The sequence below is a fragment of the Hyperolius riggenbachi genome, chromosome 3 (assembly GCF_040937935.1).
Source record: "Hyperolius riggenbachi isolate aHypRig1 chromosome 3, aHypRig1.pri, whole genome shotgun sequence".
NCBI lineage: Eukaryota > Metazoa > Chordata > Amphibia > Anura > Hyperoliidae > Hyperolius > Hyperolius riggenbachi.
The window spans coordinates 249,613,774-249,641,060 of NC_090648.1; the positions used below are offsets into that span (position 1 = coordinate 249,613,774).

At 43.5% G+C, this 27,287-nt stretch overlaps 1 protein-coding gene across 2 annotated transcripts in view; it reads right to left on the minus strand.

Moving 5' to 3' along the window:
* BEND7 (BEN domain containing 7) overlaps positions 1–25,322 on the minus strand; it is a 101,432-nt gene extending 76,110 nt beyond the window's left edge. For both annotated transcript variants that reach the window (XM_068276139.1, XM_068276138.1), the window contains exons 1-2: positions 24,834–25,322; positions 5,665–5,745 (exon numbers count right to left, since the gene is read on the minus strand). In XM_068276139.1, coding sequence (XP_068132240.1) covers positions 5,665–5,745; positions 24,834–24,894 — 142 coding nt within the window. In that variant the 5' untranslated portion in view covers positions 24,895–25,322. The remainder of the gene's footprint in view (positions 1–5,664; positions 5,746–24,833) is intronic.
* Positions 25,323–27,287: the final 1,965 nt, after the last annotated feature.

Consider the following 27,287-nt stretch of genomic DNA (forward strand, 5'->3'; position numbering starts at 1 on the left):
CATTCATCTTGCATTATAATCTTCTACAGTGCTTTGCAGAATAAAGCTGGCCATATACACATCAATTTTCCTGATCGATTACCGACAGATTACATCACTCCAATCAAATTGGCTGGAAATCTATTTCATCAATATGTTCGGTCATTAAAATTAAATAGTTTTTGGCTCAAAATAAAGTTATGACTCAATAAATTCTCAAAAGATTTCCTTCTGAAAATGCGAAAAAATGGACCAATGTATCACATTTTACAGATCAGGGCAGTCCGTGTCATAGGGAGATTGCAACCTTACATGTTGCAAAAAGTCTCTGAAAATAACATTATGCATCAACAACTTATTATCATGCTTATTGAATAAAATAGTCTAAATGGACTAAGTTATTACTCTCCATCATATTTCAGTTTCTCCAAAGTTACATCAGTTATACTAGCAAAGATAGATACAGTATGAAGAATATACTACCAACAAGGCATGCTCACCAAGAAAGGATGGTTACACATATTAGCCTATTTCTACATGGTTATGGAGTGTCACTCTCATGCTGCTCCTGCCTGCAGCCCCACTGACAAAACAATCAAAAGCCGATTGAACGAGGCTCGTTTTTTTACATAGATTTTCATTAGGATCTTTTTTTTTTTTTTAATCAAACCCTACAAGTAATAGATTAAAAAAAGTTTGTTGTGATAGAGTCTACCTTTCACATAGATTAAGAAAGTTCAATCCCACTTTTAGCTTTTCAAGCCTGAAATCATAGCTCCCCCCTTAACCTCCCTAGCGGTATGGACAGAAATGTCAGTTCAAAAAAAACATGCTGTGAACAGTGTAAACATGCATACACATCAATACTCTCCTGCACTGTATACTAGACCCTTGCTTGACACATTTTGGCAAGTTACAGAAAAAAAAAGTTTTAAAAATAAATTTTATCACTGTTTGCACAGAAATCCTGGGGAAATTGAACGCTGGGGAGGTTAATGCTGGCCATACATGTACGCAATTTACTGCAGTCTTAATGCCATAGTTCAGGCACATCTTTCATAAGTGCATTTCTCAGAAATGCAATTACAAAAAGGACATTTCATTTATACAGCAAAATCTTTTAGTTTTTATTATGTATCACTATCATATAATAACGTAAAGTTTTGATTGCATGCTGCCAGGAGTCAAGTGGACTGCCGTCTGCACACTGCAGCTTCTCTCCTCCCTTCCCTCCATCCGAGAGAAAACCCTACCTCCTGCATCTGCAATGATGAGTATGATGTTGTAGGACAGGCCAACTGCAATCCCAAAATGACTGATAACCAATACATAGGATGTCAGCCACTATGGACATGTGCCCTTTGTAGGTATCGTAGGTTGCATCCCCATTACTCTTTTCACTGCTGAAGTCTGGATTTTCTCTGGGAGGGAGAAAGAAGGGAGACTGTACACACAGCAATCCACCTGACTGCTGACCTGCAGGGGACACGAGTGGCTGACTCAACACAAACATGGTGACAGGGGCGCAATATAAGTTGGGGTGCAGATTGTTTGTGGTGCAGAATTTGCCACCACTGACAGCATGCGGTCTAAAGGTTAGATTTTTATATTGGGAAAAAAATACTTTAATTGCAAATGCACGCTTTTCAGACTTGCAATACCGTGATAAGCAATTATACAAAATGTTTTAAGCCGCATCTACACGCGTAGATGCGGCGGTGATGTTCCTTATCAATCGAGCCGACTGATGCGGCTCGATTAATAAGATCCGACAGGACGGATCTCCCCACCGCCGATTCCCTGCTCGTTCCCTGCGAGGGGACAATGGCAGGGAATCGAACGGAAGATAAGCGGCGCCGGTGGGGACGAGCGGAGAATCGTATCCGACACACGCACGGGCGAGCGGGACGCGGCGGGTACGCGCGGGGATGCGGAAGAGGCGATCCGGCGGCTAATCGAGCCGCCGGATCGGAGCCTCATATACTCGTGTAGATGAGGCTTTAGAACTAGGGCTTTAATCACAAAATAATCTAATACTGTCTGAATGTTTTAAAACAATTGGTTTCATCAAAATTTCCAACTCTTAATGACAAATGATTGTGATTAATCTACAGCGTTTAATTTGGCTGCTTAGTTTTGCATACGTATGATAATTTTATTGGACCTTAAATGCCATTGAAATGTACATGGTCATCATTAGACATGTAAAACGGAACAAGATGTGATAATGTTAACATATCAACCCTTCCCATACCTACTGGAGAGTAGAGATGTGGCGAACGGTTCCCGAACCGTTCGCCGGCGAACATCTCTAAATCCATGGGCCTCTTACTACTTCCGGGTCGCAATGACCCGGAGTAGTACGCCTGCACTGCCCGGCGGAGCGCGTCCTAGATCGCGAGTGACGTCACGCTCATGCGCAGAGAGTGCCCGGCAACAGGAGCGCGATCTAGGACGCGCTCCGCCGGGCAGCGCAGGCGTACTACTCCGGGTCATTGCGACCCGGAAGTAGTAAGAGGCCCAGAGAGGTTCGCCAGGCGAACTGTTCGGCCCAACACTACTGGAGAGTACTCTGGGTAAAGTGCTGAATCATGAGACATTTAATTTCTCCCTTTTAAACCCCAATGAACAGGCCATAGATTTAAAGGATACCTGAAGTGGCAAAAAAAATACACAAAAGTAAAATTCTTACTTAAAGGAATACTATTAATGCCCAAGTGTTCTAAAATGACAATGTACAAATAATGTCTAAGTAGCTGTGTAAACATTTTCCTACTTTTCATGTTGAATATCAGAGGCAAAAGCTTTAATTTATTGAGAGTAGGATTTAGCTATATTAGGACAAATCAATTGCAGGAGGGGTTTCTGCTTCAATGCACAGCCAGTGTTGCATATCAGACTACACAGTATTTTTCTCAGAAAGCAAAAAACAGTATGAAAAGCTGTGACAAAAGCTGTGAGCTTTCTCTCTCTCTCACACACAGGGTTAACTGATCAAGTGTGAGGGGAATTTCCCCTCTCCTCATGGCTCATTCCGCCGTCAGTTTTGGCGTCAGTAAAGTTTGAAAGTATTTTGATAACAGTAAACAAAGACGTTGCCAGTGAAATGTATACACCAGGACTTAGCAGCACTTTCCAAACAATTCTTATATCAATTGAAAAAAATATGTAGATCGATAGTGTTTCTTTAAGAAGAGGGAAGTCTCTGGATCCTCTAGATTCTTCACTCATCATCTTTGACACCACTGCCGCTGGCCAGGGTCCTCTTTTTAGTTTGCGGCTGCGCTCCAGTTTGTGCATAAGCATGGCGGTACTATACCTGTGTGAGTAGGGCTACACCTATGGTAGCGCAGAGCTGCTTGTGTGCTGTGAGGGTCTACACGGCAGGAGAACATATACACAAGCTTTTATCAGATATGTTCAGCAGTTTTGTGCATGGCAACGGTTTTGCCACCTCGGTTTCACTTTAGTGTAGTGTCCAAATGTTACATTTTTGTGTCAAAGGTGGCTTTAGAGACAGGGGGCCAAATACAAGTTACTTTTTCTTTTAAATTTTCTCCGAAGAGATCATTTTTCATCTTCAATTTAATCTAACTTTTCAGCACTTTGAAAAAGTACCAAAAAGTAGGTGAAAAAGTATGGTCAAAATGAAAATGAGTATTTTCTTACTGGGGGCTTGAAAGATATTATATATTGATAAGGTGTGAAAAGATCACCAAGGAGAAAAAGTTAATTGCATATGGGCCAATAAATCTTTTTTTTTTTTTTTTTAAAGGTTATGTGATCTAAAGCAATTCAGTTCAAGCTGGCTGACAATAGGTTCTTTGGGGAGGCTATTGCTTCTCAACCCTATGAATGGTCAATGAGATGCAAATTATTCCTAGTTGAAACCAATTTTATGCTGATATTTCTGCACAATTATGTAATATGATTTGATAATTGACTAATGGAATAATGCCACTGCAGCTTTAAATATGCATCCAATATTTATTTGAATATTTACATCTACGACCATCCCTACTTAACTCTATGCCGATATGCTTTTCAAACTGCAAGGGGCAAGGCACAGACTACATTTACTGTCAACTGTGTTCTATACCTGCACTGAGGTCTTTGCTACAGGCAGTGGTGTACCTAGGTAACTTGACACCCGGTGCTGATTATTTATAGACAACCCCCCCCCTCACAAAACGAAAAAATATCTTTTTGATGGGAGAGTAGACAAGTTGGGGCGCCGAGTGTATTGCTGCAAATTGTGGGGGATTTTGGTGGAAAAGGAGTCGGCAGGATGTGGACGAAGCTAACCGTTATGAAACTCTGTACGCTATACAGTGCTGCAGAAGATGTCAGTGCTACACAATAATAATATGGGAAGACACTAGACTATGACTATGGTACAATTAGACTGTGAGCTCCTCTGAGGACAGTCAGGAAAGGGGGACATACGAAAGAGGGTGATGCATGGGGAGGGGGGGGGGAGAGGTAGAGGCACAAGACAGAGAGCCTGGTGGAAGAGGAGAAATGGCAGGAAGGACTCTCATCAGGACTGCAGGCTTAAACAGTGCTGTTTGGCAGGGACATGCTGTTCAAAGGAGCCACCGAAATCTGAAAAGAGGAAAGGGTCATGGGGAAGACAACAGGGTGGGAGGGGGAGCTGGGAAAAGAGATAATATTACCTGCAATCAAGTTAATCTAAATTACCTGGAGCTTGCTTCTCTGCTCACTACAGAAGTTGGCTGTCAGCACCTGTATCACTGGCTTCTGCAACAGCAGACTGCCCTGCATTATTGATTAATTACTCTGATCAGGGTAAATAATCAATAGTCCAGGGCACTTTGGTATTACAGAAGCCAGTGCATATAGCTAGTAACGACAGGCAACTTCTGAAGTATTAAGCACATCCTGCCACCTCTCCCTGCTAATGTCCCAGCTGCAGCACAGCAATCATTCTCTCTACTCACCCTGCTGCTCTGTACCTTCACTCATTGAAGGCTGTGTGTAGAGAGCAAGGAAACACATTGTCCACAGGACAGGTAGGGGTGGTACATCTAGTGCAGGAAGTGGTACAGTCCCATGCACTGCCTGCTGCTATTTTCCCGAATATTGCCCGAACTATGAAAAAAAGGTCGGAGGTGGAAAAACACAGTGGTTGAGCACCGGGTGTAGCCATGCTTAGGGGTGCTGCACCCCTAGGCATGGCTACACCCGGTGCTGTAAGCACCTGCAGCCCTGTGGTAGGTACGCCACTGGCTACAGGTAATGGCTGGTGGAACCGAAGCAGGTACTCTACATCAGCTAATAAGACAGCTTACATACAGATAGAATAAGACAAAAAAACTTTTCCACTGAGTGGCCTTTAGATTTAAATTCAGATTTTGTATCAAAGAACATTCATGTATATTTTAATCTGTGATCCAGTTCAGCTTTAAGGGATTTGCTGCTGTGTTATCCACAAAATAAACTGAGCAAAATAAACAGCAGAAGCAGAAATGTACCATTAGAGTCACTGATGCTGTTAAACGTCCTTCTATGAACAGTCTGACCTAGAGCATGGCAGGCACAAGTAATAGCATCACTTCTACTTTGTCCACTACCATCATCTTATCATTTAAAAAACTAAACTATGGTTTTGATACAATTCTATAAGAAATACAAAATAAAAATAAGAACTACTGAAGACAGTACCAGAAAAATGCTGGGAGTCAAGTGATTCTCCGTTGATGTTATTATAGACTGGAGCCTTAAAGATTTCATGGTAGGAATAGTCTGTAAAACAAGAATACATTTATGAGAATAACATAGGCATGTGAGTGCAAGATTTTATACTATGGAATAAAAAAAAATAAAGCTTGTCTCTTTAACCACTTGCCGACCGCCCACTGCACAGAGGCGGCCGGCAAGTGGCGAGGGACCACCAGGGCAGGCTGCAGCCACCCTAGTCTGCACCCAAGCACACTGATTTCCCCCCCCCTGCTCGCCCACAGCACCCCTCAGACCTCCCCCCTGCCCACCCCCCAGACCACTGTTTGCACCCAATCACCCCCCTAATCACCCATCAATCACTCCCTGTCACTATCTGTAAACGCTATTTTTTTTTATGCCCTAAACTGCCCCCTGCTCCCTCCTGATCACCCCCCACCCCTCAGATTCTCCCCAGACCCCCCCAGACCTCCCCCCCCCCGTGTACTGTATGCATCTATCCCCCTGATCACCTGTCAATCACCTGTCAATCACCTCTGTCACTGCCACCCATCAATCAGCCCCTAACCTGCCCCTTGCGGGCAATCTGATCACCCACCCACACCAATAGATCGTCCGCAGATCCGACGTCAGATCACTCACTCGCTCAGATTGCCCTCAGACCCCCCCCTTATCAATTCGCCAGTGCATTATTACATCTGTTCTTCCCTGTAATAACCCACTGATCACCTGTCAATCACCCATCAATCACCCCCTGTCACTGCCACCCATCAATCACCCCCTGTCACTGCCACCCATCAATCAGACCCTAACCTGCCCCTTGCGGGCAATCTGATCACCCACCCACACCAATAGATCGCCCGCAGATCTGACGTCAGATCACCTCCCAAGTGCAGTGTTTACATCTGTTCTCTGCTCTAAACACCCACTAATTACCCATCAATCACCCATCAATCACCCCCTATCACCACCTGTCACTGTTACCCATCAGATCAGACCTTAATCTGCCCCTTGCGGGCACCCAATCACCCACCCACACGCTCAGATTGCCCTCAGACCCCCCCCCCCCCCCTTATCAATTCGCCAGTGCATTATTTACATTTGTTCTTCCCTGTAATAACCCACTGATCACCTGTCAATTACCCATCAATCACCCCCTGTCACTGCCACCCATCAATCACCCCCTGTCACTGCCACCCATCAATCAGACCCTAACCTGCCCCTTGCGGGCAATCTGATCACCCACCCACACCAATAGACCGCCCGCAGATCCGACGTCAGATCACCTCCCAAGTGCATTGTTTACATCTGTTCTCTACCCTAAACACCCACTAATTACCCATCATTCACCCCCTGTCACTGCTACCCATCAGATTAGACCCCTATCTGCCCCTAGGGCACTCAATCACCCGCCCACACCCTCAGAACGCCCTCAGACCCCAGCCCTGATCACCTCGCCAGTGCATTACTTGCATCTATTCCCCCCTCTAATCACACCTTGAGACACCCATCAATCACCTCCTGTCACCCCCTAGCACACCTACCCATCAGATTAGGCCCTAATTTGCCCCGTGTGGGCTCCTGATCACTCGGCCAAACCCTCAGATCCCCCTCAGACCCACTTCCGATCACCTCCCCAGTGCATTGATTGCATCTATTTTCCCCTCTAACCACCTCCTGAGACACCCATCAATCACCTCCTGTCACCCCCCTAGCACTCCTATCCATCAGATCAGGCCCAATACAACCTGTCATCTAAAAGGCCACCCTGCTTATGACCGGTTCCACAAATTTCACCCCCTCATAGACCACCTGTCATCAAAATTTGCAGATGCTTATACCCCTGAACAGTCATTTTGAGACATTTGGTTTCCAGACTACTCACGGTTTTGGGCCTGTAAAATGCTAGGGCGGTATAGGAACCCCACTAGTGACCCCATTTTAGAAAAAAGACACCCCAAGGTATTCTGTTAGGTGTATGACAAGTTCATAGAAGATTTTATTTTTTGTCAAAAGTTAGCGGAAATTGATTTTTAATGTTTTTTTTTCTCAAAGTGTCATTTTTCACTAACTTGTGATAAAAAATAAAATCTTCTATGAACTCGCCATACACCTAACGGAATACCTTGGGGTGTCTTCTTTCTAAAATGGGGTCACTTGTGGGGTTCCTATACTGCCCTGGCATTTTAGGGGCCCTAAACCATGAGGAGTAGTCTAGAAAACAAATGCCTCAAAATGACCTGTGAATAGGACGTTAGGCCCCTTAGCGCACCTAGGCTGCAAAAAAGTGTCACACATGTGGTATCGCCGTACTCAGGAAAAGTAGTATAATGTGTTTTGGGGTGTATTTTTACACATACCCATGCTGGGTGGGAGAAATCTCTCTGTAAATGGACAATTGTGTGTAAAAAAAATCAAACAATTGTCATTTACAGAGATATTTCTCCCACCCAGCATGGGTATGTGTAAAAATACACCACAAAACACATTATACTACTTCTCCTGAGTACGGCGGTACCACATGTGTGGCACTTTTTTACACCATAAGTACGCTAAGGGGCCCAAAGTCCAATGAGTACCTTTAGGATTTCACAGGTCATTTTGCGACATTTGGTTTCAAGACTACTCCTCACGGTTTAGGGCCCCTAAAATGCCAGGGCAGTATAGGAACCCCACAAATGACCCCATTCTAGAAAGAAGACACCCAAAGGTATTCCGTTAGGAGTATGGTGAGTTCATAGAAGATTTTATTTTTTGTCACAAGTTAGCTTTCACTTTGTGAAAAAAAAAACAATTAAAATCAATTTCCGCTAATTAGTGACAAAAAATAAAATCTTCTATGAACTCACCATACTCCTAACAGAATACCTTGGGGTGTCTTCTTTCTAAAATGGGGTCATTAGTGGGGTTCCTATACTGCCCTGGCATTTTAGGGGCCCTAAACCGTGAGGAGTATTCTTGAAACAAAAATGACCTGTGAAATCCTAAAGGTACTCATTGGACTTTGGGCCCCTTAGCGCAGTTAGGGTGCAAAAAAAGTGCCACACATGTGGTATCGCCATACTCAGGAGAAGTAGTTTAATGTGTTTTGGGGTGTATTTTTACACATACCCATGCTGAGTGGGAGAAATATCTCTGTAAATGGACAATTGTGTGTAAAAAAAATCAAACAATTGTCATTTACAGAGATATTTCTCCCACCCAGCATGGGTATATGTAAAAATACACCTTAAAACACATTATAATACTTCTCCTGAGTACGGCAATACCACATGTGTGGCACTTTTTTGCAGCCTAACTGCGCTAAGGGGCCCAAAGTCCAATGAGCACCTTTAGGCTTTACAGGGGTGCTTACAAATTAGCACCCCCCAAAATGCGAGGACAGTAAATGACCCCATTTTGGAAAGTAGACACTTCAAGGTATTCAGAGAGGGGCATGGTGAGTCCGTGGCAGATTTCATTTTTTTTTTGTCACAAATTAGCAGAAATGGAAACTTTTTTTCTTTTTTTTTTTGTCACAAACTGTCATTTTCCGCTACCTTGTGACAAAAAAATAATATCTTCTATGAACTCACTATGCCTCTGAGTGAATAATTTGGGATGTCTTCTTTCCAAAATGGGGTCATTTGGGGTGTATTTATACTATCCTGGAATTCTAGCCCATGAAACATGACAGGTGGTCAGAAAAGTCATAGATGCTTCAAAATGGGAAAATTCACTTTTTGCACCATAGTTTGTAAACGCTATAACTTTTACCCAAACCAATCAATATAGGCTGATTGGGTTTTTTTTTAATCAAAAACATGTTTGTCCACATTTTTCGTGCTGCATGTATACAGAAATTTTACTTTATTTGAAAAATGTCAGCACAGAAAGTTAAAAAAAATCATTTTTTTGACAAAATACATGTCTTTTTTGATGAATATAATAAAAAGTAAAAATCGCAGCTGCAATCAAATAGCACCAAAAGAAAGCTTTATTAGTGACAAGAAAAGGAGCCAAAATTCATTTAGGTGGTAGGTTGTATGAGCAAGCAATAAACTGTGAAAGCTGCAGTGGTCTGAATGGAAAAAAAGGGTCTGGTCCTTAAAGGGAAGGTTCATGGAGGGCTGTAAAAAAATAAAAATCAATATCCACTTACCTGGGGCTTCCTCCAGCCCGTGGCAGGCAGGAGGTGCCCTCGCCGCCGCTCCGCAGGCTCCCGGTGGTCTCCGGTGGCCGACCTGACCTGGCCAGGCCGGCTGCCAGGTCGGGCTCTTCTGCGCTCCAAGGCCTGGCACTTCTGCGTCCCACGCGGGCGCGCTGACGTCATCGGACGTCCGCCGGGCTGTACTGCGCACTGAACCTTCCCTTTAAGGGGGGTAAAGCCCACGGTCCTCAAGTGGTTAATATTAATTAAACCAAAGGGAAAAATGTATTTATTTTGCTGGAAATAAGGAGGAAAGTGGTAACATTCTCTTGAATTTCACTGCTTTCTCTTTCCCCTTTGGGGGTTGTTTCCCTCTCTTCTTGCTCATGGAAAGACAGACTATACAAACATTCAGTTTCTTCAATCAAAATCTCAGAGCAAAGGTGGCAGCACACAATTTAGGGATACAATTTTATGGCAATTCAATAAAAACAATCGGTTGTACAGAAAAATTTAACGCTTCCTTTTATTTGCGCGAGACATCTGACTGACTTTCCTGTTTTGTTTTGTTTGTTTTATTTGTTTGTTTTTAAATACAACTTGATTGGGTGTGGCAGGAATGAAAAGATTGAATGGTGTTGGAAAGATTGACAATTTCTTGATGTGTAGGCCCAAGTTGTTTCTGAGTTTTGTTTCATGTTTGGGTAAAAATGTAATACTTGTGTATGATATTATACATACAGGACTTGGCCCTGTCACAGGCATTTTGTCTGGATGAGACTGTACTGTAGTGTACCTCCAATGGCTGGTCTCAAGTGCTTAGTCTACACATACTGTTATTATATTGTATTATCCTGTAACAAGTTATTATGCTGTATGGTTTTGAATATTGCATTATTGCCATGCTTTGTAGATGCTGAGCTTTGTATGTGCCAAACCTAATTCCGGGCATGACCCTGTGATGCTTGGCAAAATAAATGATTCTGATTCTAATCCTGAATTGTGTTGTGCAAGAAAAAGCAGAAAGCTGTCCAATTTAAAACGTGAACATGAAACCCAAATAGTGTGAGATTCCTAAGTGGGCCATTCAAATCAATGTCCAGTGTGGCGGAGCACATTTTGCCGCATGTGGCAAAAACCACACAAATTCAACAATGATGATCCGTGTCATAGTGGCCAAATACAAGTTTACAAGCATTATGACTTGCTATTGCCTTATATTGTTATAAGACAGAGGCACCAGGCTACGTACCGGACCGCATTGGTGATATGCTCCTATTTATTGCCTGAGGAAGTGGGATATATCCGCGAAACGCGTTGCACCTTGTTCGGAGTATGTAAATAAACTGATTTTTGCTTAAAACGGCAATTTTTTGTGTCTGTACAGCTCCTGCACAGCGCATTTCCCTTATGGATGAGGTGACTTCAGGCAAAAACTGCCATGGCAGTTTTGCTGATGGGGGCAGGGTTTTCAGAAAAGGAGCTTTTTATGGGGTAGCAGGTGAGTTAAATCAATTAGCAATCACCAACTAACTTTACTTTCAAGAAGATATTTAACGATTTTATCAAATGTAATGTCTCATCTGCATGAAATATTGTAAACTGTATGTCTACCTTAGTGCTGCAATCAGGCATATAGTTTTGAAGAGCATAAAGCTATGCACAGCCAGTAAGACAGAAGTCATTTAAAATATTATGAGGCAGGCCAAAAAGAAACTAGAAAAAACATTAATTAAAATGAGCTTATCTGCCTAACCATAGCTGAGTTAGCACTCTTGTTCACAATATGAAAACAATATAACACCATAGACTTCAACAAAAGCTAAGTGTAAATTCTGCACACGACTATACCTCATTGTAAATAAGCAGCAAGCAAAGCCATACATGTTTTTCCACAAAATTAGTTTTGACGGTTATAATTTTTCAGCTATTTTAAAGTTCAATTTTATTGGGTGAACCAAAATTGATCGATATTTAATCTAACTGATTCCCTTGAACCAGGCTGGGAGCCAGGGCAGTTTCTAGGCTAAAATGCACTCAGGGCGAGGGTGTTAAAATTGCCCCCCCCCTCGGAGCCAGGTATAGGTGCCCACAGTATAGGTTAGCCAGGTCTAGTTGCACTCAGTATAGGTCCCCCCAGTATAGGTAGCCAGGAATAGGTACCCAGCTATAGGTCCCCCCAGTATAGGTATCCAGGCATACGTGCCCCAGTATAGTTGCCCCTAGTATAGGTTAGCCAGGTAGGTGCCTCCAGTATAGGTAGCCAGTATAGTTGCCCCCAGTATAGGTTAGATAGGCAGGCTCCCCCGGTATAAGTTAGATAGGTAGGTGCCCCCAGTACAGGTTAGCTAGATGGGTGCCTCTAATATTGGTAGCCAGAATAGTTGCCCCCAGCATAGGTTAGATAGGTAGGTGCCCCCAGTATAGATTAGTTAGTTAGGTGCGTCCAACATAGGTAGCCAGTATAGTTGCCACCAGTATAGGCTAGCTAGGTAGGTAGGTGCACCCAATACAGGTTAGATAAGTAGATGCCCCCAGTATAGGTTAGATAGGTAGCTGCCCCCCAGTATGGGTTAGATAGGTAGCTGCCATCCAGTATAGGTTAGATAGGTAGCTGCCCCCCAGTATAGGTTAGATTAGGTAGGTGCCCCCCAAGTATAGGTTAAATTGGTAGCTGCTCCCCAGTATAGGTTAGATAGGTAGCTGCCACCCAGTATAGGTTAGATAGGTAGCTGCCCCCCCAGTATAGTTTAGATTAGGTAGGTGCCCCCCAGTATAGGTTAGATAGGTAGGTGCCCCAGTATAGGTTAGATTAGGTAGCTGCCCCCAGTATAGGTTAGATAGGTAGCTGCCCCCCATTATAGGTTAGATTAGGTAGGTGCCCCCCAGTATAGGTTAGATAGGTAGCTGCCCCCCAGTCTATACTGCCACCAGTATAGGCTAGCTAGGTAGGTAGGTGCCCCCAATACAGGTTAGATAAGTAGATGCCCCCAGTATAGGTTAGATAGGTAGCTGCCCCCCAGTATAGGTTAGATTGGTAGCTGCCCCCCAGTATAGGTTAGATAGGTAGCTGCCCCCAGTATAGTTTAGATTAGATAGGTGCCCTCCAGTATAGGTTAGATATGTAGCTGCCCCCCAGTATAGGTTAGATTAGGTAGCTGCCCCCCTGTATAGGTTAGATAGGTAGCTTCCCCCCATTATAGGTTAGATTAGGTAGCTGCCCCCCAGTATAGGTTAGATAGGTAGCTGCCCCCCAGTGTAGGTTAGATAGGTAGCTGCCCCCCAGTATAGGTTAGATTAGGTAGGTGCCCCCCAAGTATAGGTTAAATTGGTAGCTGCTCCCCAGTATAGGTTAGATAGGTAGCTGTCCCCCAGTATAGGTTAGATTAGGTAGATGCCCCCAGTATAGGTTAATTAGGTAGCTGCCCCCCAGTATAGGTTAGATTAGGTAGCTGCCCCCCAGTATAGGTTAGGTAGGTAGGTAGGTACCCCCCCTCCGCTCCATAATGGAGGGGGAGTGAGCCGCGGGGAGGGAAGCCCAACCTCTTCCTCTCCCCAGGCCTCCCTATGTGCTCCCCCCTCAGATGCAGAGTGATTGCAGCAGGAAAGCGCTGTAAATAGTAACTCACCTCCCTGGTTCCAGTCGCCGATCATTCACTTACCGCCAACACTAAGCCACCGCCCACAACTGCGCTGCCCACACTAAGCCACCTCCCACAGGTGCGTCCATGCATACTTAAGTATGCATGGACGCACCTGCAGTTGCCCACACTAAAAACTGGTTCATACTCTGAGCACAAATTGCAGCTCGGAATGTCACGATTTTGATGCGATTTGTGATTTAGCCACCACACACACTAGGCCACACTTAACTTCTGCCCACAGGTGCTTCTGGGTCCGTGCATATTTACAACCTTCGGTTAGTATATAGGATACCTTCTGAACTGATCTAGTTGTTTATATACCAATAATTTCAAAAAATGATTCCATTATTTTTTGCTGAATTGTTAATATATTTGACAAGAAAATCTGTTCACAAGTGAGGTAACCAAGCCAGGTGCCAAGGTCCTTGTGGCCCACAGGCTTAGCTGCTATCTCCTGTGAGCCCTTGCTACTACCTTACCTTACTAAAAAAGACAAGGGCCCATATGCAATTATCTTTTTCTCCTGAGTTTTCTCCTAGAAGATAATTTTCATATTCTATTTAAAATAAATTTTAAGCGGGGGCGTGGCCTGAAGCTCATGGCGTGAGGACGTGCGGTGGCAGAGCTCCCGTCCAGCGACACTCTTTTTAATATCCTAACCGCCTCTAAAGTAACTAAATCTGCACCAAAAGTGACTACTAAGCCTCCTGAAGCGACGGGCTTGGATGATGGCAGCTCCCCGGGCCTCGCAGGCCGCAGCCAAACTTGAAAAGTTTCGCAGAGACCATCATGACAATAACAGCCAAGATAGCGCCGCAGTGTTAGATCCGCAAGCTCCCGCCGACAACACCTCTCTGCCTGAGCAGCCCGAACCTACTCTCGCCCAAGCCCTACAAGCAATCGCGGCCTGTCAATCGTCTCTGACTACGATTACCTCCACCTTGGAGTCAGTAAAGGCGGATGTTACCTTCTTGCGCCAGGACCTGCGGGCCCTTAAAGACAGAGTGGGTCAGACGGAGAATCGCATCAGTGAATTAGAGGACTCTGTGCGTCCCCTACAGAAAGAAATGGGTCAAAACCAAAAGGGCATAAAGTCTATCGCTGATAGGAGGATCAAGAGAACCGTCAACGCCGCTCCAATGTGCGGGTCGTGGGCCTCCCTGAAAAGGTTGAAGGCTCCGCGCCCGAACTGTTTACCGAAAATCTACTCAAGACACTGTTTGATGAGCACACCTTCTCCCATGTGTTTGTTATCGAGAGGGCACATCGAATCTCCTGTACTATACCCGCTCCAGGTTAACCGCCACGCACTTTTATTTTTAAGCTCCTAAACTATAGAAACCGGAATGCTGTACTTCGAGCTGCACGTGAAAAAGGCTCCATCAATTATGAAAACTCCACCATCTCCTTCTACCCCGACTTTACTACGGAGGTACAGAAACAACGCGCCAAATTCATCAATGCTAAACGCAAGCTCCGAGATGCGCAATACAAGTACGCCATGCTCTACCCTGCACGTCTAAAGATCCTCACGGATGAAAAATCCTTTTTCTTTACCGAACCAGAAGACGTGATTACATGGCTTGAGGGCCGTGCTCGTGGTTCTGCTCGCTCTTCGCCTCATCGCTGACTTTCCACTTTGAACACTGGGTAACTATTACTTTATTATATGCCCCACACTTGGTCATCAGCTGATGGGCCTTGGCCCCCTTTTCCTACTGCCTCTTCCCGCAGTGTCCCTACCTGCGCTGCACGACAATGCACACAAACATATTTCTCGCCCATAATACTGTACGCAGTGAATTGAACTATGCTACACATCTTGGGAACACACCGTAAGGGCTGACCTGCCCATCTTTATACCTGGAACTAACGCTCCATTATGCGTGTTCCGTGTTAAGCGCTGAACTTTATACTCTGCAATCTAATGTCTATATTACTATCCCTATGAAACCATCGGGAACCCCCCCTGCACTCTTGTAGATCACATGCCCTCTCATATGCCTACTGTTAGTGCTCATACTGAAATGCTTTGCTTCATGTTGTTCTCTATAATATGTTCCTATTTGTAAAATGTTGTATGCTATACACTACCCCGATTGCCCAATATATTTGATCACTGGTTTCCATAACTACCACACTACGTCTGTCTACACAGAAAGTTTTGGAAGTACCTTGTGGCTACTTCGTACACCCACTTATGCTTATCAAGTCCGCCGCCTAATATGCTTTCACAACTTTAGTTTATCACCATAAGGTCCCTATCACTTCTAGTTATGCTGGACCATGCTGCTTCCTATCGTCCTGTCACCACCCCCCTACTCTCCTTATCCCTACACTAAAAGTGACCTCTACAACCTGTACTAATACTGGGTGACTTGGATGAGCCCTTGGCCCTAAGTCACTCATTTGACTCAATATGCGTTTTTGTTCGGTAAAGGCTTCACTTAGTTTTTACAGTGAAGCAGGGTGTTTATTGGGTTATTTGTTGTTATGTTACAAGTTATTCATTGATCATGCTGCTAAATGTACGTTTTACCTTTATTTACCTGATATACCCCCATTCCTAGGATACGTGAATATGTTGAACATGTCTTCTTCCCTACACCTTGAAATTCGATATGTACATTTCTGTCTGTTTATATACCTTTAAATGAAACACAATACTGCTGCTCTTAATATAATTTGCTGGCATGTGAGACGGTTTAATGACCCGATCAAACGCTCAATTATCCTGAATTATATTAATAAACACAAACCAGACATATTGGTCTTGATCGAGACGCACATCACTGCCAGTAAATCTAAGTCTCTTATACGACACTGGGTTGGCAAGGCCTTCCATTCAGATTTCACCCAATATTCACGTGGTGTCTCTATACTCATTCGGAAATCGGTTCTATTCCATTTAAATACCTCTCAAATTGATCAATTTTGCCGATATGTTTTTCTACATGGCCTCTTATTTGATAAACCCATCACTTTACTAGCCTTTTATATCCCTCCCCCATACTCCTCATCTCTCCTCAAAGAAGGCCTTCGCTTTGTCTCAAATTTCCCCCAATGCCCGGGTATATGGATGGGTGACTTTAACATGGTATGTAACTCTTTCTTTGATCGCCACCCAGCGGCAAATAACAAACCTACCGCCTTTTCCCTTCTCATGTCTTAGATGTCATTACATGATGCCTGGCGGCTCCTAAACCCTAATGTCCAGAAATTTACTTGCTTTTCGGCAACATACAACACTCTTTCCAGACTGGACCATTTCTTTCTGACCAGCAATTTACTGCCACTGGTGAAAGCTATTACATTTCTACCCCGCATAGTCTCTGATCACTCCCCAATATGTCTATCCCTTGCATGGAAAGGAATCTCCCACTGAATTTGTATGGAAATTGAATCCCTTTTGGTTAACTTTATTTACCTCGGAGGATTGGCTAATTGATAAACTACATACCTATTTTGAAATCCATAGAGATGAATCTGATAGAGCACTGGTCTGGGATACCTTTAAGCCGTACCTGCGTGGTCTCCTTGCCAGCGCTGTATCACATTACAAAAGATAATCCAATAAGGACATTTCCAATTTACAAACCCAAATTCCTCTAATGGAGCAATCCTATGTGGCCGATTCCTCTGAGGCAAACGAAAGAGCATGGAAAAAGGCACAAACTCAACTATCCCTTTTACTTAAAGAAAAAGCACAAGCTAAAGCCTTTTTTCACTAGCAAACTTTTTATGAGCAAGGGGAAAAAACGGTACAACATTAGCTAAATTGGCTAAGGATAGGTCCACGTCTGGACACATATGTTCTATTAAAAACACCGCCAACTTGCTGATTACAGGACCCAAAGCCATCAATGACTGCTTTGCCTCATACTTCCAAGATTTATACACCACTAGGTCCATTTTCACTCGTGAGGACGCCGAGATCTTCTTAGCAGAGGTAACTCTCCCCCGATTATCCCCTGAGGACGCAGCAATGTTAGACGCCCCCATTACAGTAGATGATATAGAGTTAGCTATTCACTCCCTCCCCAATAAAAAGGCACCAGGACTAGATGGTATCCCCAGTGAAGTACTTAACCGCTTTTCTGAAATCATTACAGCCCCACTCCTACAAACCTTTCAACACGCATTTGAACACGGCACCTTTCCTCTTTCTATGCGTACGGCTTTGATTGTGCTGATCCCCAAACCTGGAAAGGACTTATTATCTTGTGATTCATATCGCCCAATTTCACTATTATCAACAGATGTCAAAATCTTAGCTAAGATTCTTGCCATGCGCCTAAAAAGGTTATTCTATCCCTAATACACACTGACTAAACTGGCTTCATGCCTGGCAAAAAAACTTCACTTAACATCCGTAGGTTGTTTGCCAACATCCAAGCCTCCCACGACAATTGTGGCAACCGTATAATAGTAACTTTAGATTATGCTAAAGCATTCGATGCTGTTGAATGGCCATTTTTATTTGCTACCCTTTCCAGGTTTGGATTCGGAGACAATTTTATCCGGTGGGTCCAAATCCTTTGCAAAAATCCCCTTGCGCAGATTTGCACAAATTCCAACATATCTAAGCCCTTCTTGATAGGAAGAGGAACCAGACAGGGCTGCCCCCTTTCCCCTTTGGTATATGCCTTATCTGCTGAACCACTCGCCTGTAAAATACGTAAACACCCTGATATTATTGGCCTAAAAATAGGCGGACTGGAGGAGAAAATCAGTCAATATGCTGACGATACCATACTTTATTTAGCTGACCCACACAACTCTTTATCTACTGCATTCAATCTCATCTCCGAAATGGGTGGATACTCAGGTTTATCCATTAACTGGAATAAATCCGCCATTCTGTGTCTTGACAAACTGGAGATCTCGGCGTCCTCACTGCCCTGCCCACTACAAACAGTGAATTCATTTAAATACTTGGGGGTTATGGTTCGGGCCTCCCCATCTGATTATTATCAGGATAACGTGGTCCCTCTTATCCAATACACTCAAAATAAGCTCTCTGCATGGACCAAACTCCCTCTTTCAGTTATGGGTAGGATCAATTTAATTAAAACAGTATTAATGCCCAACATTCTGTACATAGTCCACAATTCTCCTGTTACCCATTGCCTTCTTCAAAAAATTGAGATCCTTAATGCTTTCCATTGTTTGGAACAAATCACGTGCTAAACTCAAGTATACCACACTACAATGTCCTGCTGCTCTAGGTGGGGTGGCCCTACCATCTCCTTCCCTATACTACTTGGCATCCCAACTTAAGCAAATTTCCCACTGGTTTGTGTCCAACTCCCTACAGTCCCCTGAATTATTAGGATTCTCTGCCACAGATTATTTTAAAAACTTGCCATTTGCTCTACTTAAAGGTACTCTCACCCAAAATGACCCGAATAATACCATCTTAGTCCAAGCTACGCGCATTTGGCACGAGATTAACAAAATAATTCCCTCATTTACATGGGAACATTTTACACCCCTCTGGCGTAACCCTAAGTTACCAGAGCTCGCCAAACTTACTAATATTTCCCAATGGACAGACAAAGGCATACACTACCTCGGTCAGATCCTTCAGAATAAAGGCCTCCTTACCTTTGAGATCCTATCCAACAAATTCTCTCTACCATCCCAATTTCAATTTATGTATCTTCAACTACAACACGCCCTGCAGGCCCAGTTCCCCTTAGGTCTCCCCCTAACTGGCACGTCCCCCATCCTTGAATCTATCAAGGACGGTCCACTCACACATCACATTGGAGCTCTATACTCCACCTTGTCTGAGCATCTGGCCGGCCCTGTAGTAGAGCAATCCATGAATAAAAGGACACGTCAAGGTGTACAACTAGACGATGAGGAATGGGAGGATAGCCTAATGGCTGTACGGCAGGTGTCTGCATGCATTAAAGACCGCCTCACACAATTATATATCACTCATCAAAGCTACCTTACCCCGAGTCGCATTTCCAAATTTAGCCCTAGCTCTTCTAACCAATGCCCTAAATGCAAAGCTCACAACCCTACCTTTATGCACCTTCTGTAGCAGTGTCCCCCAATAGCTGATCTCTGGAAGCAAGTAGTTGATTTCCTTCATGACAAAATGGGATCCCCCATTACCCTAGACATTAAGAGCTGTATTTTAAATATATATGACGAAGAAATTAGCAAATTCGACAAGTCCATTTTAACCACCCTGGCGTTCTGATTAAATCGCCAGGGTGGCTGCGGGAGGGTTTTTTTTAAATAAAAAAAAAACTATTTCATGCAGCCAACTGAAAGTTGGCTGCATGAAAGCCCACTAGAGGGCGCTCCGGAGGCGTTCTTCCGATCGCCTTCGGCGGCCAGAAGTAACACGGAAGGCCGCAATAAGCGGCCTTCCGTGTTTCGCTTACCTCGTCGCCATGGCGACGAGCGGAGTGACGTCATGGACGTCAGCCGACGTCCTGACGTCAGCCGCCTCCGATCCAGCCCTTAGCGCTGGCCGGAACTGTTTGTTCCGGCTACGCTGGGCTCGGGCGGCTGGGGGGACCCTCTTTCGCCGCTGCACGCGGCGGATCGCCGCGCTGCAGCGGCGATCAGGCAGCACACGCGGCTGGCAAAGTGCCGGCTGCGTGTGCTGCTTTTTATTTGGTGAAAATCGGCCCAGCAGGGCCTGAGCGGCAGCCTCTGGCGGTGTTGGACGAGCTGAGCTCGTCCAGACCGCTCAGCTGGTTAATAGAATCCACCTTCATGCTCAAACAATGTATAGCGTTCAGATGGCTCTCTCCTGTTTCCCCTACTTATGCCGACTGGCGTACCAGGGTAAAAAAATCTCTACCCCTTAAAAAACTGGTTTACTATCATAGGGGCTGCCCTTCGAAATTCAATAAAATTTGGGACCGCTGGATTGACAACACAAACCGTTGACACTTACTATGCTACAATATGTTGGTTCTTCCCTACTGTACCCAGATACACATGTTGCCTCCTCTCTATGCCTTCTTCTATTCTTTTTCCCTCTCTTTTCATAACTATACCCCTCCTGGGGCGTCTGAGCTCCCCCCCACTAGTCCTCCACTCTCTCTACTATCCCCTTCTTTTCTCTAGTCTCTCCGTAAAGATACAGTGTGTAAAGGTACTAATGTACATATGTAAAATGTTCTCTAACTTGTCAACTATGCACTAATGTTATACTGCACTGTTGTTTTACCTTTGACTTATATTTGAATAAAACTTTTGGTCAATGAAAAAATAAATTTTGAGCATTTTACAATTGAAAAAGTACTTAAACGTTGGTGAAAACGTACTATCAACATTATTTTGAGTACTTTTTTGCTTGCTGGTGGTTTAAAAGTTATTTTATGACAAGGAAAGTGACTTGCATATGGGACAAGGTGGCAAGCAGGAGAGTGAAAGTTGCTACATTGTCAAGCCCCATTCCACCTCCATCCATTTTGGTTTGATAGGTATGCAATACCATACTGTTCCAGCTAAAGCAAGCTGTGCAAGCAGCATTTTATTCTTTAATACACCCAAATACTTGTATACATACGATGGAACTCTTGGACGTAAGTCTTAAATTCCTCATGAGTCAATGACAAACCTGTGAGTAAGTTAATCATAATGTGTTAGCCTGCCTCCTAACTCACCTTTCACACCACAGTCTAATAATGTTTTCTTACGTACTTCAATATGCAAGTCATTCTACCCAGATTAACAACATTATACTGGCTGTGCAATGAAAAATAAGAGGAAGAAGCATTTTTATCATACTACAAAAAGGAGTTAGGTTGGCAAGTGTGCTTAGTATGGAGTTACAAATGTACAATATCACACACAAAGATCACAGAGATCAGTCAGATATTCATCTGCATTGATATAAGGCAGAGATTCTCAACATGTTACCGTATGTGTACCCCTGGGGATAGTTATCAGGAGAAGGGAATGCATGAGGAAAGGTATACAGACCTGAGGTGAGAGGTTTATAGAAGTAAGGTGAGATATATACAGGTCTGAGGTGAGAGCTATACAGAAATAGAATAAAAATGAGGTGAGAGGTATGCAGAACTGAGAGGAGAGGTATACAGACCTGAGGTGAGATGTATATAGGACTGAAGTGAGAAGTATATAGAAATAAGGTAAGAGGTATATAGAAGTGAGGTTTGGTGTATACAGAATTGAGGTGTAGATTGAACTGAGGTATATAGAAGTGAGGTAATAGGTATACAGAAATAAGGTGAGAGACATATAGAAAGTATATAGAAATGAGATGAGAGGTATACAGAACTGAGAAATATATAGAAGTGAGGCGAGAAATATAAGAACTGAGGTGAGAGGTATATAGAAAGCATAAAGAAATGAGGTGAAAGATATACAGAAGTGAGGTGAGAGGCACATAGAAATTAGGTTAGAGGTATATAGAAGTTAGGTGAGAGGTAAATAAAAGTGAGGTGAGAGGTATATAGAAGTGAGGTGAGAGGTATATAGAAGTGATACAGGACTGAGGTGAGAGGTATATAGAAGTGAGATGAGATGTTTATAAAAGTGAGGTTAGAAGTATATAGAAGTTAGGAGAGAGGTATACAGAACTGAGGTGATAAGTACAAAGAAGTGAAGTGCAATGTATATAGAAGTGAGGTGAGAGGTATACAGAACTGATGTGATAAGTATATAGAAGTGAAGTGCGATGTATATAGAAGTGAGGTGAGAGGTATACAGAACTGAGGTGATAAGTACCAAGTGAAGTGCGATGTATATAGAAGCGAGGTGAGAGGTATACAGAACTGAGGTGATAAGTACATAGAAGTGAAGTGCAATGTATATAGAAGTGAGGTGAGAGGTATACAGAACTGAGGTGATAAGTACATAGAAGTGAAGTGCAGTGTATATAAAAGTGAGATGAGAGGTATACAGAACTGAGGTGATAAGTATATAGAAAAGAAGTGTATATAGAAGTGAGGTGCGATGTATATAGAAGTGAGGTGAGAGGTATACAGAACTGAGGTGATAAGTACATAGAAGTGAAGTGCAATGTATATAGAAGTGAGGTGAGAGGTATACAGAACTGAGGCGATAAGTACATAGAAGTAAAGTGCGAACTATATAAAAGTGAGATGAGAGGCATACAGAACTGAGGTGAGAGGTATATAGAAGTGAAGTGCAATGTATATAGAAGTGAGGTGAGTGGTATACAGAACTGAGGTGATAAGTACATAGAAGTGAAGTGCAATGTATATAGAAGTGAGGTGAGAGGTATACAGAACTGAGGCGATAAGTACATAGAAGTAAAGTGCTAACTATATAAAAGTGAGATGAGAGGCATACAGAACTGAGGTGAGAGGTATATAGAGGTGAAGTGCAATGTATATAGAAGTGAGGTGAGGTGAGTGGTATACAGAACTGAGGTGATAAGTATATAGAAGTGAAGTGCAGTGTATATAGAAGTTAGGTGAGAGGTATACAGAACTGAGTCGAGAAGTATATAAAAGTCAAGTGCAGTGTATATAGAAGTGAGGTGAGAGGTATACAGAACTGAGGTGAGAGGTATATATAAGTGAAGTGCAATGTATATAGAAGTGAGGTGAGAGGTATACAGAACTGAGGTGATAAGTATATAGAAGTGAAGTGCAGTGTATATAGAAGTTAGGTGAGAGGTATACAGAACTGAGGTGAGAAGTATATAAAAGTCAAGTGCAGTGTATATAGAAGTGAGGTGAGAGGTATACAGAACTGAGGTGAGAGCTATATATAAGTGAAGTGCAATGTATATAGAAGTGAGGTGAGAGGTATACAGAACTGAGGTGATAAGTATATAGAAGTGAAGTGCAGTGTATATAGAAGTTAGGTGAGAGGTATACAGAACTGAGGTGAGAAGTATATAAACGTCAAGTGCAGTGTATATAGAAGTTAGGTGAGAGGTATACAGAACTGAGGTGAGAGGTATATAGAAGTGAAGTGCAATGTATATAGAAGTGAGGTGAGAGGTATACAGAACTGAGGTGAGAGGTATACAGAACTGAGGTGAGAGGTATGTAGAAGTCAAGTGCAGTGTATATAGTAGTGAGGTGAGAGGTATACAGAACTGAGGTGATAAGTATATAGAAGTGAAGTGCAGTGTATATAGAAGTTAGGTAAGATGTATACAGAACTGAGGTGAGAGGTATATAGAAGTCAAGTGCAGTGTATATAGAAGTGAGGTTAGAGGTATACTGAACTGAGGTGATAAGTACATAGAAGTGAGGTGAGAGGTATATGCCCTGTTATTCTACATCCCTGTCTGCTTTGGTAATGTGTGAATCACATACCTGGAAGAAGCAATCAGAACACCATCTCTGCATACCTGTTCATTGATGTTGGTGCAGAAATGAGAAGGGCAATAGCAATACAAAGCATTTCTAAGAAGGAAGAACTCAATGACATCCTCCACAACTGTCTCGTTTAACATCTACTTCAAGTTGTAAAATGAATTACTATTATGATCATTAAAAGGATACATATAATATAGTTCCATCAAATTATGGAAGTTACAGGCAAGATTCCAAACCATGGAACCAGCATTACATTTTTGATTCTTATATACGATTTCAGGCAGGTGTTGAAGTTCATAAAGCAGGATATCTTTATTAGTGCATATATGTATCGCTGGCTTTCTTCATCCTCATGCCAGACAAGAAGCAGCAAAGGAGTTCTATATAGTAGTCTTATGGATTGCTGAGCCCCATTCACCTGCCATGAACTCTGCAGGGAGGCAGACAGAGCACCCACCCCCGCTCTGCCACCAGCCCAGTCTCCGGAGCTGACAGCACTGTGTACACCTCCAGCCCTACCATGGCCTTTCTCTTCACACATGATACTAAGCTCATCAGCATGAAGAATAGGAGGCTTACGGGAACTGATCGCGTTATTAAACATGCTAGCAGACACTTTAGGCTATTTCCCCATCCCACAAAAGGAAGGACACACACTTCCAGGGATAATAAACATAAGTAAATGAGCTCATATCATGCCACGCTCTGGCAGGAAAGCTGCGTCTGGCTCTGTGGGGACCTTCCAGCTTTTGTCATCTGCGGCCCTATTAATTCATCAGCTTGTCTGTCACTATGCCTCCCTGCGGACACTCGTACAGTCTGACACTCTGGGGCTAAACAGGCCCGAATAGCGGCAGATCCCAGCCTGTAGCGATACGATAGGAGACACAGCACAAGTGGCAGAGTGTTTCCAGCTGCTGCAGAACCTCTTAGAAGAAGCAGAGTGACTGGTGATCAGCAGCACTCCGCTATGATCGGGAAGGCATGTGGAGCAGCGTCCTGCCACTATCTGACAGGTGTCACAGCAGCAGCACACATACCCAGCACACAGCAGCAGCATTCTCTGTCCTGGGGGAGGCTTACCTTCATTCACCAGTTTGAAGCTCTGGGATTTTCTGCTCCTCTTCCTTTCAGAGAACTCCATGCTTGGACAGTTTGATATTACTGGCTATTGTTATGCCCAACAAGAAAGAGGAGCACAGGGGGAAAGATCAGGGGGATTAAGACAGTGATGAGGAAGGGGAGGGGGAAATAAATGGAAAGGAAAAACAAATGAGACACAGGAGAGTGGCACAGGGAAGGGCTAAGGTCCGCCAGGAGACGAGCTGGAACTGGGAGCTTTCCCTTCCAACTGGTGGCAGGCAGATGGTAAAGTTTCTCTTCCTTCCAGCAGAGATGTGCAAAGGAATAATGTAGACAGATAAGATCATAATCCTTGGGAGTTCCCTGAAGGTGCTGATCACTTCCCCACAACCGCCTGAGGTCCTGGTAATGATACATACGAGGCTCCCCAGAGGATTGAGAGCCACAGACAGGGCCCTCTCTCTGTTTTGCTTTCTCCTTTTTTTTTCTTTTAGGGTCAATGATAAACAACGAAGAGAATGACTTAGTGGCGGAGGAGGGAACCTGACACCTGCTGGTGAAATTTAGAAGCTGCAGGCGTGTGGAAGGTGGTGCTGTAGTAAGTGACGTCACCAGCCATGCACAAGGTAGAAGGAGAGGGATGGCATGAAGGATGGTGAGGATGAAGTTGGAGCTATGTCATGTATCCAATCATCTGCTTTTCATGGGGTGTGTGTGGCACTTGTAACTGCAGTGCAAAAAGCAGCCAAGGGTCACAGTCAACATATAACCACTAATACATATGAGTGTTACCTGCGCAAATAATTACCATAAAGTGTTATGAACAATCTCTCTCACTCTCACTCTCTCTCTCTCTCTATCTCTCTCTCTCTCTATATATATATATATATATATTAGATATATAGCTGACATGAAGAAAAATTGAAAAAATGAAGCGCAAGTGTTGTCCTAAACAATAAGGTATAGAATCACTTTCATGTAGTATTAGTATAAGAGCTTATCAAAACAATCCTTCAAAGTATTTTCAATCAGAACCTATACTACATAGATTTGGTAAATCTATGTAGTATAAACGGACGTGTTTAAACGGACGTGTTTAAATCCAGACTGAAAACCCACCTGTTCAGTCTGGCATTTGCAGAAATATAATTTTTGTTGTGTGAATACTTCATCCTACTAATTACTGAATCTGAGAGAGCCTAAGCGCTTTGAGTCCTATGGGAGAAAAGCGCTATAGAAATGTTATTGTATTGTATTATTATTGTATAAAGGCTATATAGTATAAGGGGTATGTGGTGAGCCTAGTGGTTGTATACAGGACAATCTATTAATGCATGTTGAATCAGATGATTGTAGTAATGAAGGTTGTAAATTAATTAGGCAATTTTCGATAATTATGCACCCAGCTGGATTTGTCTCCAAAACCAAACCAACAGAAGAAACCCTGGCTGTGGCACTTCATTTGTATACATGCATGCCTGTCACTGCTAGGGGTGAGAATTCAATCACCTGGGTGACAGTTTAGGTACGAGCGCTGTACAAAGGTGTCACCGCCAGGCTATAGCCAAAGAACAGAGCAAAGACAGCACATGATGGAGCGGCTTCTGGAGGTGAGGTAAAAGGGGAGCAGTGCACTCTGCTGAGATGATCTGGCTTTCTGGATTTTTTGCAATGTATCGGGGCTGTAAACATGCTAGATTCTCATCAGTGATGGACGAGTTTAGTCTATAATGGCTATCATTCATAAAGGACCAGTCGGTAGTGCGGGAAAACACCGTTCTTCTCCGCAAGCGGTACTTAAGACTTCTGGGTGGTCATTCATAAAGAAGTTGCCTGTTGCGATACAAGTGTGGAGGTTTTCTGGAGGAAGCTGGCGGTAGCGTGGCGGAAGACATGCGGAAACATAAAAGCTGCCCGATTCTCTCCGTGCGCTCCTCTGTCTGATGCTGCTTGGGAGGTCCGTCCCATTCATTTACAAGTAATCCGCCCGCCTATCGCTACTGTTGAGCAAGCGGTATTTTCCTTCCGCATACCGCTTGCTCTAATCTTTATGAATGGACGTGTTTGTTACTTTTTCTAGATTAATCTAGAAAAACTCCGCACAAGGCGGAAATGTATCGCTCCTCACGGGAATGTCAGCTTTTCATGCGGAAAGAGCCTTTATGAATTGGGATTTTGCTGAGTGTTCGGTAAAGTCACCGGTATTAAGCATTTCCGCATGCGGAAATGCTTTATGAATGATAGCCAATGTGTTTGAGGCTCAGGAGCATCTGACATCAGGAGCATCTTGACTGTACACTGATCAACCACCACATACATATGATGTTTAACACTTTTTCACAGTGAATAGATAAAGAGTCATAAATGACCCTTTCTGTATGTTTACCTGGATGGGGGAAGGTGTCTTGCTGGTTTGGCTTTGGTGAGATTCCAGGCTGCACATACTGTAAGTCT